The following is a 14,650-nucleotide window of genomic DNA, read 5'->3' on the forward strand; positions in this document are numbered from 1 at the left end:
GGTGACTCAGCATCCCTTTCCCTCTGAACGTGTGGCAACCCTAACACAAATGAACAAGTCAAAGGCCCAAATTATTTTTTTTTTCCTTTTTAAATTTTATTTCCTTAAACAACATTTTCAAAATTGTCCATGGAAAACACTATTTTTGTACCAGATACAATAACCCTAATTTTTACTTGAGGATTACAACCAAGGTTGCAAAAATGATGGCATGAGCAATTTTGAGCACCCTATTATTTAGTAGCAAAGTTCTGCTTTGATCCATCTCCCTGCTGACTTCAATGGAACTACACTAGGTATAAATTAAAGCAAAACTCAGTCCATCAGCTCTACTTTAGGCTTCATGCATCCCATTCAAGCAATGCCTCCACCTTGATTTCACCTTGCTGCAGTCAGCACAGAATGCTGATATAAAAGGTGTCGTGCTTTCGTGTATCCACTCACTCTACTTTCATGTTTAAGCTGTACCATTTTACCTTATCGTTAAAATTACATTTAGGTAAAAGTGAAAGTGTATAATCTCTTGTGCTCTCTCTGGAGAACAAGCATCCATTAAGTTTTTCTCCGCCTCCCTGTATACAAATAGCAAAACCATGTACTTTCCAGTCAAAAACAAACAGAAAAGTAAAAAGTCTATTAAACAGAGCACAGTCACTGATTCTAACATTTTTCATCTGAATGGAGAAATAAAGTGGTATTTCTCTCGCAGGCAGGAACCTACATTTCAAAAAAGGGGAAAATTGCTGAGATCATCAATCACATTAGTGAGAAATAGATGTCCAACCCCTTAGATGCCAATAACAATCTCAAGCATATTGCATCAATTAGTCACTGATGGCTTGTGAAGAGGTAAGAAAGCTTTACTGCTTCTCTCCCTTCATTACCATAGAAGAGTGTGGCACCAGGAGCCGTACAGGAGTCACAGCCACGGCCACGTGGGTGGGCTTTCCTCTCACGGGCAAGTCAAGGCTTCATCTCCCACTGAAGATTCCTTCCTGGTTACAGAAAAAGAAAAATAAAATAAGTCTGTGGATTAAGCTATTTGTGACAGCAATCTTTTTCTTTTTGTTCTCAGATGTCATCTGCTAAGCAGGCTCTACTCGTCTTCTTACAAAACCTGGTGATCCAGGAACTCATTCTTTGGCCTTGACAGAGACATAAAACGAGAACAAAGCGAAAAGAGGCATAGATGCACTAAACTAGGTGTCACAATGAAGTTCCGAAATTGGAAAAAATAACCCTAACCTTTCAGATAAAGTTACACTAAAAAGTGCACCTTTAAATCATTTTTTACATGTTAAAGCTAGATAAAGATTATTTCATTTCTCTGCACATCAATGCATTTCAAAATACAGTTTGTTGAAATATGACTAAGAAGACTTTACGACTTTATACGTTTTTTTTAAACTTTAACCAAACAATCTTCCCATTAGATACAACCAGTAGTATTAGCTACTGAACACGAAAACCTTAGATTTTTAAAGAGCCCTTCAGTCTATCTGACTAGCCACTTTGAGGAGCCACCACGTGCTGTTTCCATTGATCTGAAGTGTCACTGACAACAATCCCCCTGCTCAGCTCCGGTGGGAGACCCAGGATCGCACAGTAGTTCTAGTTTTGCTCAAGGAATCTCTTTAGAAGTAACTGAAAAGTTCTAGAGGTGTCAGCACAAGGTCATGACAAGCTAGTTTAAATAAAAGCTTTCCTTTCATCACTCTAAAACACGTTGTCCTGTCACTGTTTTCATCTCTGACAAGTCTTTCATTTGCCAAAGGCTTGCCTATGGAAAACATACAGGACAAGCAGCCTCCTAGTGAATCAAAATACATTTGTCATTCCATGGATAAGCCACCAAGTTTCACCTTTTACATAGGGGCTACTTGCCAGTGCCAAATGAAAAATGTATCTGTATGTAAATATGTGCCTGAACAAATAAAAACACTACCAACACCTGGAAAGATACATGGTTGTAAAGCTAGAAAGAGCAGTTCAAGCATTCTTTATTAAACAACAAGCAGTTTATCCAAATGTTCTTTATTTACCCTAAAAAAAAAAAAAAAAAAAAAGACAAAATCATACCCTCCAGTCTTGGAAGTTCAAGAGCATTTCACCCACAGCGACTATTGCCATGTCAGAATATGGACATCACTCTGATCACATCACAGCTGAAGTCACAGTCCATGTCTTGGCTACATTTTAGTTTGGGAACTAAAGCGTCTGATGCTGCAGCTCAGCTGAAGCCACTTTTGCTGTTATCGACAAAGCATAAAACCACAGCAGTGCTGGCACAATTTCTCTGCTCTTTCAAAATAGGTTGGACTAGATTGTGATTACTGATGTTGCTCCTAGGCATAATAACTTCGCCATTTTTGGAAAAAAAGTCCCACATTAGCAAGCATCAGAAAATTTGAGACTTTACCTAGAAGCGATCATAAAATACACTGTTTCTGCATGGGGAGAAGTAACTATGAAATATGCATCAGGAGATGTACATTTATACAACAAATCAATTTATCACCACGGGTTCTGGGTTTTATTGTCCCACAATAAACAACACATGAGCTACACACCAGAAGAAAATAAGCTTCAGAGAATGGAGCAACAGCGGTAACACAGATGGTGCAAAGTACAGACATGTTACCACATTCACAGAGGAAGAAGTGAGCAATTCAGCCAGGCCAGATCTCTGGCTGGCATTGGGCAGCTTTAGAGATTTTACTATCCAAGAATCTGCCTGGGAATTCCAGTCATTCCTGGTGCAAAGTCCTAGAAAACTTTTTCCTAGAAAACTCAAATTGCTTCTAAAGAGCTCCCCTTCCTGTGTACCCTAGTTTATAAAAGACTACAGAGATTTAAGAGGAACATTATCCTAGTAAGCTTTGCAGCCTTGTAACTCAACAGTGCCAGCAACACTTCAGAGTGCACAGAACTTTGCAACACAGAGCTCATCATGGAGGAAGGGCATCTCTTATCAAAACCAAACTTGTTCGGATTGGTGCTTCACTCCTATGCAAAGTGAAGGGTTTTTACCTTTTTTTTTTTTTTTTTTTACCTTTTTAATCCAGCTGTCACTTGTATTTCAGATTCTTTATAAATCTAGATTTATTAACAGGATAACAAAGTTTTTGAGAGGAAAAAGCTTGCCTGCCAAGTTCTGTTACTACTTTTATCAGTTATGTTATGAGCTGGTTTCAAGAGAGATTAATTTTATTAATGCCCAGGAAATCAATTGGGGATATTTGCCATGCTGAATTCGATGCTTGTGGGCATGCATAGAATAAGGTTTCTGCAACATTGTCCAAAAAAGAAAGAGCTATTGCAAGTGCTTTATTTTGACTTTTATATACTACCACTATTTCCAAATTCAACATATTATTTTATTACTATTTAGGAGCAGATTTTCTGCTTCAAAAGTGGCGTCATTATTCCATATATGTCCCCAACTACTCAACCATAACCTGAGACAAAAAGACGTCAACCTGAACTCACAAGCTGTGTGACTTGCTGCTGTAAGCACAATGGCTGATATGGATCTGTTCAGCCTTACAGTCCCTAGAAAGAGACTCCTATACTCTCCCAGCCCCCATCAGCGTACAGTGCGGGGATATTTGGAGCCAGAAGTACTCTCCCTCAATTTTGCGACTTCTCATACTTGTGTGTCTTTGTCCAGGCTCCTCTCACAGCCATTTGTTCCCACAGTATCATACGCACCTCCTTTTTGTTTGTCTCATGTCTCAGTATTTCTTCAGTAATTTAAATGTTGCTTGAACTTTAAGAATGGCAGCTGGAACTAAGAAATATCTGTTATCTACATTATTAAGTAAGAAAATATTGAGAAACCTGCTTGGACTTTTAATATTAAATATATGTCAAGAATATTTTAAAATGAGACTGTTTCCCTAAAAGAGAATGAAAAAGTAAGTGTAGTCATTATCAGTTTGTAAATATTCATAGCAGGTTGCAGGATATTAAAAAAAAAAAGAACAAATAACAAAACTGTAATTTATTTAAAACAAAAATATTTCACTACAAATTCCAGATAAATTAAAACTGACCACAGTCAGAACCCAGAGTATAAAATGACAATTCTCATACACTGATTAGGGGTCACAGATGTTAACACTGGAAATATTCCAAATTACATTAGAAAAAGTATAACTCAATGTACAGAAAGTTTGTAGTGCAACACATAAGTCAAACAGATACTACATGTAATTCAACTATTCACATGAGGTGAATATGGAAAAAGCAGAAGTTAAGGAAAGATACTCTTAGGTCTCTCTGGAAAAATAATTGTTCCAAGCATAAGGGAAGATACCAAGCATGTGCAAATTTAATATGATAACAGAATAAGAGTTTAGGAAATTTAACTGGGACTATGAAAGCAAACGAGATAACTCAGAACAACAAAATACTGAAGAAAAAAAAAAATCTTTGTATTCACTCCAAACTGTTTGTTAATTATCTGACAAGTCTTTTTCAATCTGTTATCTCACAAACAAAAATATTTTACTAGCACTGAATATCAGGCATCACTAAGTGATTACATCAAATGACAGTAATAACTAAACTACAAAGATAAATACTGAGTACAAAATGAACAACTATGAGTACTGAATACTTCTGGAACAATTGAAACAATTACACTTAAACACGTACGTTCATTTGTGAGGTCACTGAAAACAGCAGAATGGCTTAACATTTAGTTATACATTCATAATTCTTTGTATAGCTATACCACAGTGCAAACAATAAATAATGTGCATTTTTATTAGCATACAAGATTTCACGTAACCATATCTCAGCTAATATAAGACTGCAAAGCAACCTTAAAACAACCTTAAAAGGACTGATTTCAGTTTAATTCAAATTCATGTTTTGGTTCTTTTCAAGCAGCCTCCAGTTTCCTTTACAGCATCTTCCCATAGGACAATGTAGTTGGACCCAGGCAACAAAAGAGTCATTTTCAGCCAGCATTTAGCATAAAGATGTTTTATTTGATAAATAAGATATTCAACAAGCCTGCAACATTCAGTAAGTTGCATGAAACAGGGGATGATACAGAATTCAGAGCACAGAACAATCTTCTACATTCAACTGTTGAATCAAATAGAGTATGGACTGCTTGTTGCAACAGTTTCAGAACACTGGGCATAACTGATCCCCAATAGCCATTAAATTCCCCATCTCACTAATGGATTCCCGCTCTATAGTGTATATCCTTCACAGCACATTCATTGACATAGTCTGAGACAAAGACCACAGATATTCCAGGTTGTCCATGACATCTTGTGTGTGAATGTTACACCCTTCTGTGGGGCAGGTATCCTGCTTGTGAAATAAGATTTTTTTTCTCTCATTTTCTGCACCACCCTTGATTGGTAGTTGTGGAACAAAACCAAAAAAACAAAAACAAAACAAAAACAACAACAACAACAACAAAAAACCCAAACAAACAAACAAAAAAAAAGGAAAGGAAAGCACAGGCAGTTGCAGTCACTTTTCCTAACACAAAGTTCTCAAACTGTTAACTTTCCACTAAAGTCTAAAATTTTTGTTCACTATCTGTCAAAGTTTATTTGCAAGGCAACAATAAATCATGGCAGATGCCCTCTGTTAATCCTGCCCCCCGCACCCCGAGAAGGTGATAAGAAGGATGAGAGTCTTGCAAGCTGGAAAAAAAAAAGTTTTTAAAAGGCTTTACTAATGCTACTAATAAACAGAGAAAATAATACAAAATATACAAAACCAATCTTGAATATCCCAGAGTAGCAGCTTTGCTGAATATGGAGTTGGCGTCATGCCAGCAGCTGCAGGGCAGCCACCTGGAAGTCCTGGGTGGGACTTCACAGTAAACCAGAACTGGATTCATGGATGCGGCGACTGGATCCAGGTCTAGTGTCACAGGCATGGCTGGCAGGTCCTCTTCAGATACCAGCCATGGTCGAAGACAGCAAGACCCTCATGATCTCCCTCTTTTATAGGGTTTATGACGTGGATGGGATGGAATACTCAGTTGGTCAGTTTTAGTCACCTGTTCTGTCTGCCCCTCTTTGCAGATACACCCCTCTTGATTATTGGATTTTACTGTAATTCTCAGTTGTTATAGCAATAAATCTAAACATGATCCTCTCCTGCAGTCCATCAGTCATCTTATCAGTCCAGAGTGAACAGTGTCTCAAAAAACATGTAGCTAAATTCAGAAAAGTAGTTACTTAGAAAAACTTAGCTGAAAGGAAAATTCACTAAAAGAGGACTGCTCTTGCTTTTAACAAAACCAGGACACTATCACAGTAAGTCACACACTATTTATATAGTAGGTGCATTTACCAAAATGACACCCTTCACTTCTGCCCTTTCTCATTTACTGCTACATGATCTTTAGTTGGCAGTGAAGAAACTTTTCTTTATGGAGAAATGTCACGAAGTTACTAGATCACACATTTGGATATACCAGCAGGGGCTGTACCAGACTCAGAGCTGCAGATTGCCCACCTCTCTTAAGCTTTTGTGCTTTAATCCTTACAGACATATGTGCAGAAAATAAGAAACTACACAAAAGTGTGACTGATTTTTAAAATTACTCTGGTACCCAGAGATAAAAATCTCACAATATGTTTAAATACTTGACAGACTTGTTTCCTTCCATGGATTTCTAGTCTAGGAGTACTTAGTTTACAGTAGGAAAACTGGATGCCAGCTTTACACTTCTGATCTACTTTTAAGTCTGCAATAACAATCTTGACACTCCTCCCATTACAATCAAACTGATTTTTAATTACTAGTGCAGAGGCCGATTCCTAACATTTGTAGCTGGACAAGATCTCCACTCATTATGCCGACAAATTTGTGTAACTGAAACACTATTACTGCCAAGTCCCTATTATCTTACTGTAAGCTAGTCATGCGTCCTAAGTACATTTTTATATTTCCTATCACTCTTCCCCATCCTGGTTAGGACAGGAGCAAGGCAAGAGGAGACTGGAGAGCCAAATTACACCCAGTAAGGCAAGGCTGCTCCTCAGTTATTGCCTCACACATTAACTTCTCTATTTCCAGACTGTTTCCTGCCCCTGGGGTCCTGGTTTAGCCACAACAGGTCAGGCCGGGCACCGCCAGCTCGCAGTCTGCACGGAATCCAACTTGTGGACACAGAAGATACCCAGAGGAGCGACAAGAGCAGCCGGGGCCAGAGACAAGACTCCAGTACAGCATATTAAACAGTTGTCACTGAACACTAAGACAACAGAAAGAAGGTATTAACAAATCTTGTGGCACACAAGACGCGGCCTGAAAACATTTGTATTAGAAGAGCACGTGGAAACGCACTGAAATCTAAAAGAAACTCCCTGAAGTGTTTTAAATGCCACCACCCAGGCCTCTCACGGCCCCGCGGCGACCGGGATCCCATGCAAAGACCTGAGCCTCCGGCTGACAGCGGCAGCACCCGCGGCGGCACTGCGAGGCGGGCGAAGTGTCCGCCAGCGGCCGGTAACGGGCGCCGTCCCCCGAGCCCCGCCCTGCCGCACGCAGCGTCCCACAGGCCCCGCCCCGCGCCTCGGGGAGGAAGCGCGCGACGCTGCCCCCACCATGATGGCGGCCAGCGCAGGAAGGGGCGGGGCGTGGGGCGGAGCTGTGGGGACACCGCCGGGGAGCACGGCAGCTGCGCGGCGCAGGGCGGCGGGCGGCTGGGGCGGCGGGCGGCCCCGCGGTGCCCGCAGCGCCCAGGCGCGGCCGCGCGGTCCGGGGGGCTGCCGGCAAGGCGGGCGGGGGCTTAGGGCCGCCGCAGCCGCCCCTTTCCCCCGCCCGGCCGCCGGACCGGGGCCCCACTGGAGCGGGCCGCCAGCGGCTCCGCCCCCTCCGTCTCCTTAAAGGGCCCGCGGCGGCTGCGCGCGGTTCCGGCAGTGCTCGCCTCGCGCCGATGGCGCCGCTCTCGGCGGCGGCGTCGCTGCTTCCCTTCCCACCGCCCGGCGCTTCCTCCCTCCGTTCCCTTTCGCTTCCGGGGTCAGCGCTGCCGCGGCCGCTGCTCGGTAACAAGCCCCGTCCCGGGGTCCGGCCGGGAGAGCCGGCAGCCGCGCTCTGCGCAGGCCGAGCCGCCCCGCCGCCCCCATGGCCAGCAACCCCCAGCCGCAGCCCCCACCGCCGCCGCCCCCGCCGCCGCCCCCTCAGCAGCCGCCGCCGCTGCCGGGGGCCGGGGCCGCCGTGGCGGGCGGCGCGTCCGAGCCCGAGCTGGTCTCCATGATCGTCAACCACCTCAAGAGCCAGGGGCTCTTCGACCAGTTCCGCCGCGACTGCCTGGCCGACGTGGACACCAAGGTGCGGGCGGGCGGGCCCGGCTGCCGGCGCCTCGGGTGGGTCCCGGCGTCCCGCCGGTGGCTGTCCCCGGGCTCTGGCACGTCGGGGGCGGCTGGGCCTGTCCGGGAGCGGCGGGGCCCGGCCCGGGGGTGGCGGCGGGGTGCGGGAGATCGGCGAGGAGCTCCGGCCGGGCCCGGGGCTGTGCTCGGTGTCCCGGGGCAGAGCGGAGCCCCTGTTGGCACAGGGAGCGCGGGCCGGCGGTGCCGGCGCACCCGGGTTTGTAGCGACAGGGGCCTCTTTAACGTGCTGTGGTTGCTGCAAGGGAGCGGCTGCACTTTTGGGGGGTTGGGGGCTCCGATGGGGCTTCCAGCTCTTCATCCCGGCCTCCGGAAGGATAACTGCTTCCCAAAACCTTCCTGTCCAACCTCTCTGTTGTTGCTTTGTAGCCTGCCTACCAGAATTTGAGACAGCGCGTTGACAACTTCGTTTCCAATCATTTGGCAACTCATACCTGGAGTCCTCATCTCAACAAGAACCAGCTGAGAAATAACATTAGGCAGCAGGTTCTCAAGTAAGTGACAGCTCTGGGCTTTCTCTGTTTGAACGTGCTCATATACCATAGGAGGTGACAGAAGCTTTAGGTCAATTGTAAAGTGTCTGCTTTCTTGGAAGGGATTTCTGAAGAAGCTTTTTCTTTAGCATTTAAAACATGGTATTATTTCAGATAGCGACTCACCATCCGTGTTAGTCAAAATTACACTGCAAATATTATTTTGTCAGATCCAAGTTGATGCAGGGGTGGAAAGCTTGTTTCTAACTTTAGATGTAACACCCTAGCTAAAGTGTGTCTGTCCTGTTTCTTTTAAGGGAGATATTGGTAAAACTACGATTATCATCAAGTTTTGAGCAAAGAAAAAATTACTTTACAAACTAAGATCTGCAGAGTACAAAGCTAAATTTACTAGTCAAAACACTGGATGTGAATCTAGCTAGACAGAGAAGAGACTTTCCAGAGCTGCTGTTATGTGAAAATGATGTCAGTCACTTATGTAATGTTACATTATTTCATGAGGGTTTTCTCAAGTTTTTCTTCTCAAAACTTAGAGTCAGAAGAAATGTTAGGAAATCTATTGAAAGTAGCATGAGTTTTGTCACTAAATTGGGTCAAACAAGAGATTTGGTAATTAACTTATTCAGTTATGGTGTAATGATGCCATTGATATCTGGTACTGAGGAGCTGTTTTGTTTGTTTGGAGGGGAGTGGTTGTTGTTTAGAGGCTTTTGGTTCTTTTTAGAGAAGGGATAATGACAAGAGACAGTGCACATTCCACAAAAGGTTACAGGGGTCTAGAGGGAACCTACATTTACAAAGCTCTCTATTGCCATTAACTTGATTTTACTGAAGATTAGATGTGTTCTGTAAAGCTGCGGAACTCTGAGATGTTACACTGTATTGTGAAGAATGTAACTTAGGGTGATGGTGACAACTGGTGTAGTATTTGTTTGTCCCTCATGCGTTCTATAATTGATCTGTTTTATGTCGTGGGAAATAATAACATAATATTTGTTCTTATTTTTTTTTACAAATGTCCCTTTTATGGTTAAATAATACTTCTAGGCATGACCACTAATGACATAACAATGGGCTGTTTGATGCATTGATTCCATGCAGTTTCTGCAGTTTGCTTTGTTTCTGTAGTATGTTTTTCCTATTTACAAGGCTTAGAGAGAGCAGCTGGCTAAATACGTACCTGAAGTGATGCTCAGAAAATGTTAATGTTTCATTAGAAGTTTCTAAGAGTGTTTACGTCAGATCTAAATGAGCATATTTTGTTAAGATGTTCTTGAAAAGTCATTTTTCTTATTAAGTATTCATGTAACTTTGTTCCAGGTCTGGAATGTTGGAATCTGGAATTGACAGGATTATTTCTCAGGTTGTGGACCCAAAGATCAACCATACATTCAGACCTCAGGTGGAAAAAGCTGTCCATGAATTTTTAGCCACATTGAATCACAAAGAGGAGGCAGGCCCCAGTACAACTCCAAGTGAGGAGAAAACAGATGGTTCTATTACAGTACAAGGTATTCTGCCATTTCTCTGAGCAGTCTATTAACAAAAGTTTGTCAAGAGAGAGGAAACATTGACTAGGTTTGATGCTAGCACAGAATTGTTAGCATCAGTATTAACAAGCTGAGCCCCCAGCAGTGTACCATAATACTTGTCTCTTACTGTCTGTATAAAGGTAGAAGGCAAGAGGGATGTTGCCAGGTACCACCATGTCACTCTGTCACTTTTGCTTGAGATTATGAGTGATCAGTTTACTGTAGGGGAAAAAAGCTGGTCTCAGGGTTTGGCCATGTAAGTATTATAGGATCAGATAAGGCATATCTTTAAGAGAAGAATGATCTAATTTTTTCATGCATTGGCAGATCAGACCAAAAAAAAAAATCTGAGACAGCTGTATTAATGCAGTTGCTGTGTGCTGTGAAATTTGAATGGCTAAGGTCCTCTTAGGAGCTTAAGTTTTTCTGTAAATCAGCCAATCTTTAGTTTGTTTATAAACACAGCACTTTTTCTTTATGATTTTCATTCTTGTTGTCAGGTATGGACTTGTAAACACTCCTGCAGGTAATTGTCCATTCTTCCCCTTTCTAAGAGACTCCACAGCCATCCATCTATTTGTAACCAGAGCCTTTATTTAAATCCTGCCCCTTTTCCTGTGAGGCCCACTTCCTTTAAAGTACTTGAGTTAACTACCTAGTTGCAGTTCTTGATGCTAGTCGAGTTAACCCTTTCTCATCCACCTTCAGAGGTGCTTCTAAGAAGATGGGAAAGTGATAAGTTATTTCTTATAGTCTTGTTGTTGTATAGTAAATATGCTGAGTCCATTTTCCATGTCACTTGCGGAGGTATCAGAGGTATGAGATACGGACTTTCTCGTACAGTATTGTATGTTGTGCTTCTGCAGAGTCATCATCCCAAATGGGATGATGGTCAAATTGAACAAGGACTGTGCTCAGAACATCCTTCCCATAGACAACCCCTGCTTTAGCTATCTCAGGAACAGCGATATGACACAGAGCAAAATGAATCCCCAGTAACCAGATCATAATCACTGCAGGAATGCATCTTCTTGGGTTTTTTTCTTTTTTTTAAACCAAAATCTCTAAATGCAAAATTAGTCAATCCTTTTAGTTAATCTTACTTATTTTAGATAGAGTATTTTATTGTTTTTCCTTTCAGTTGATTAAAATTCTGTCTGAATGGAATTACAGGAACTAAGATGAACTAAAACTATTTTCTTTCTCACTGTTCAAGGTGTCTCTGCTACAGCTCCTAGTGGCAACGTAGCTAGCGATGCAATGTCAATTTTGGAAACAATAACTTCTCTTAACCAAGAAGCAAGTGCTGCCAGGGCTTCAACGGAGAACTCAAATCCCAAGAACAATGACAGAGTTGCAAAAAGACTCTCATCTCAGCAAAGTGTAGATGGTAGCACTGACAGAGAGAGAAATGTGGAGGACTTGCCAGACAGGGAGAAAGCAATTTGTGATCTTTCTGGAGAAGGGGCTGAAACATTTGCAAAGTGTGAAGATTTAAATGAACTTCCCTGCCAAAGTGAAGAAATAAAAACTTCAGCAAAGGATACTAATAATTTGACTTTTATAAGTAAAGATACAAGTAAAGAAATTCAACAGGAAGGTGAAGATCAAAGGAGTAAATTATCGGATAAATATGACAAGAAACCAGACAGTAGTGAAAAAGGTGAAAGAAGGAAAGAAAAGAAGGAAAAACTTGACAAAAAGTCTGAGCATTCGAAGAAAAGTGATGATACTACCAAGTCAAAAGAAGAAAAGCAAGCAAGAGAGTCAGAACCAGTGAAACAGTTAGTTTCAGAAAAAAATAGCAATAAACATAAACCAACGGAAAGCACTAAAGAAACTAGAGAAGGTATGGTGTGGGCAATGCTTTTCCTTAAAATATGTATATGGTTTGGGTTTTTTTAAGCATATTGATGAGGTGAATCAGAAGTATATTTGAAACGTAGGTTCTCTGCTAGTTCTAGCCAAATTGTGTAGCTAGCCACAGCTAAGTCTCAGTTCATCTCCCTTAACTGAGGTACCCACATTAGGAATTGGATGAAGTATGTGATTGGTCATCTACCTTACTCTGACAAGTTCTCTCAAAGATTATAGTCTGCATTTAAAGTTTCTGGTTGTACCACAGGGTGATTTTTGTTTTGAGTAAACCGGAATTAGTCTAAGCACATTTCACTAAGGTGTTGCAATTTTTTTTTTCTTATTTCTTGTTCTTAAGATAAATCTGTTTTCAGTGGCAAGATCACTGTTTTGGTAGGAAAAGTTTGTCAAATACAGCATGCTCCATTACAGCCATTTCTTTCTATTTTTTCCTTTGTAAGAAAATACATCAGTGGATTCAGATATGGATGTACTCAGTGACATCACTGTCAGCTCTGTCCATACCAGTGACCTTTCATCCTTTGAAGAGGAGACTGAAGAGGAGACTGTAATTTCTGACAGTACTGAAGAGGGGGAGATCACATCAGATGGTAAAGTAATTAGATTGTTAAGTAGAAAGGAAGAATACGCAATGCTTTTGTTGAATGCATCATATAATAAATTTGAGTTTTTGCAATATGCTTTTTTGCATTTATTTAGAGAAAGAATTTGAATGTGGAATGGATAGTATTTTACGAAATTACAAAATATGAATAGTGGACATACTTGTAATATTTTTTTTAATAGTATTCTAAGCACTCTAAATCTCATTTGTGCTACAGTATTTCATAGGCAACAAAAAACACTTAATGGTGATTGATATGTCACTTTCCTTTGTTAAAATATTGGAGTGTTTTGTTTGCGACTGCAGGGTAGTGGTCGAAGCTGACTTTGCAGATCAGGTTGATTTATAGATTTAGGACTGCAGTGATCTCCAAATTCTGCCTGACCATAGCAGAAGGAACAGGAGTGGATTTAACTTGAAGAGTTTGGCAACACCAAATCTTTTCACTGCCTGAGTTACCTTTTTGTGTTTTCCTTATCTAGAGCAGGCCTCAGACTCTGATTTCTGCAGATACGTGGCTTTTGCAGTTAATAAGACTTTCCACTTCATGGTATAGAGTGCCTTAATACCTGAATGAGTTGTCTCTTGTATGCTGTGAGCTTATCTTTTCTGCTCTAAGAATATTATTTAGAAGTACAGAATTACTTGCGTATTCTCTGGATTTGGTCTTATCTTTAAAGATGACATATTGTGTTCAGTTCTGACTAAGTATTTGTGAAGTGAAAGCAAGTCCTAAGTATATTTCAGGGATACAAATAATTTGTACAGTACGGGACACAAATGTTTTTGCTCTATTTCTAGTTATCCCGATAAAACTGAAATAACTTCATTTATTTCTACTTGAATAATACATGAGTAGAAACAACAGTGTGTTTTGTGTATATATTTCAGTAAGCCTATCTAGTTTATATGTTGTCAAATATTATACAAATTTTTTGGGTGTAGGGAAGAAGCTTAATTTAATACATAGCAGAAATCATATTCTTATTTACTATGTGATGTTAACTACTAAGTACTATATGTAAAAAGGCACTTCTTCTCAGTGAGGATGACAGAACACTGGAACAGGCTGCCCAAGGAGGTTGTGGAGTCTCCTACTCTGGAGACATTCAAGACCTGCCTGGACACCTTCCTGTGTAACCTCATCTAGGCGTTCCTGCTCCGGCAGGGGGATTGAACTAGATGATATTTCGAGGTCCCTTCCAATCCCTGACATTCTGTGATTCTGTGTGATTCTGTGATAACGTGATTGCAGGCAAGAGGGTAAGCCCAATTGTTGTACCCCATTTTTTTCTGGGGTTTGTATCGTGCAATTTTTTGGCTGAATGGTGTGCACAAATACATGAATCTACCTTTCAGGTTTTCATAATCTAATATAGGTTTGTGTTTGGTTTTTATTTATGTTAAAGAGTTCAATATTTTTAACTGGGTTTTTTTAGAATAAATAATTGTTAATATATTTTGAGTAGCTTTGCCTCCTTAAAAGTCACAGTGAAAACACTGCCCTAATATGTTAATATATCTCTGCACTTCACTAACCTTTCATCAGATGAAGAGGAGAAAACCAGTCAACATAAGACAAAGCCTCATGCTAATGAGCTGAGTGATGGGAAAGCCAAGCCTGTTCGTCACACTTATGTTCGCAAGCCTTTCTTGTACTCCAAATACTTCAGTGATTCCGATGATGAACGAACGGTAGAACAACGCCGTCAGTCCATTGTAAGTGTGCATTTTGTTACTGCTTGCATTCTAGCTCATTGAACTTTTCAG

At 41.3% G+C, this 14,650-nt stretch overlaps 1 protein-coding gene across 3 annotated transcripts in view; it reads left to right on the forward strand.

Annotated features, from left to right (window-relative positions):
* The first annotated feature begins 7,632 nt into the window (after nucleotides 1–7,632).
* Nucleotides 7,633–14,650, forward strand: part of BOD1L1 (biorientation of chromosomes in cell division 1 like 1) — a 38,803-nt gene continuing 31,785 nt past the window's right edge. For all 3 annotated transcript variants that reach the window (XR_013922108.1, XR_013922109.1, XM_080344089.1), the window contains exons 1-6: nucleotides 7,633–8,316; nucleotides 8,742–8,866; nucleotides 10,187–10,377; nucleotides 11,615–12,247; nucleotides 12,717–12,866; nucleotides 14,430–14,599. Coding sequence is in view for 1 of the 3 variants with exons in the window: in XM_080344089.1 (XP_080200215.1) it covers nucleotides 8,110–8,316; nucleotides 8,742–8,866; nucleotides 10,187–10,377; nucleotides 11,615–12,247; nucleotides 12,717–12,866; nucleotides 14,430–14,599 (1,476 nt within the window). In the remaining 2 variants the exon portion in view is untranslated. The remainder of the gene's footprint in view (nucleotides 8,317–8,741; nucleotides 8,867–10,186; nucleotides 10,378–11,614; nucleotides 12,248–12,716; nucleotides 12,867–14,429; nucleotides 14,600–14,650) is intronic.

The sequence above is a fragment of the Nesoenas mayeri genome, assembly GCF_963082525.1.
Source record: "Nesoenas mayeri genome assembly, chromosome: 4".
NCBI classification, from domain to species: domain Eukaryota; kingdom Metazoa; phylum Chordata; class Aves; order Columbiformes; family Columbidae; genus Nesoenas; species Nesoenas mayeri.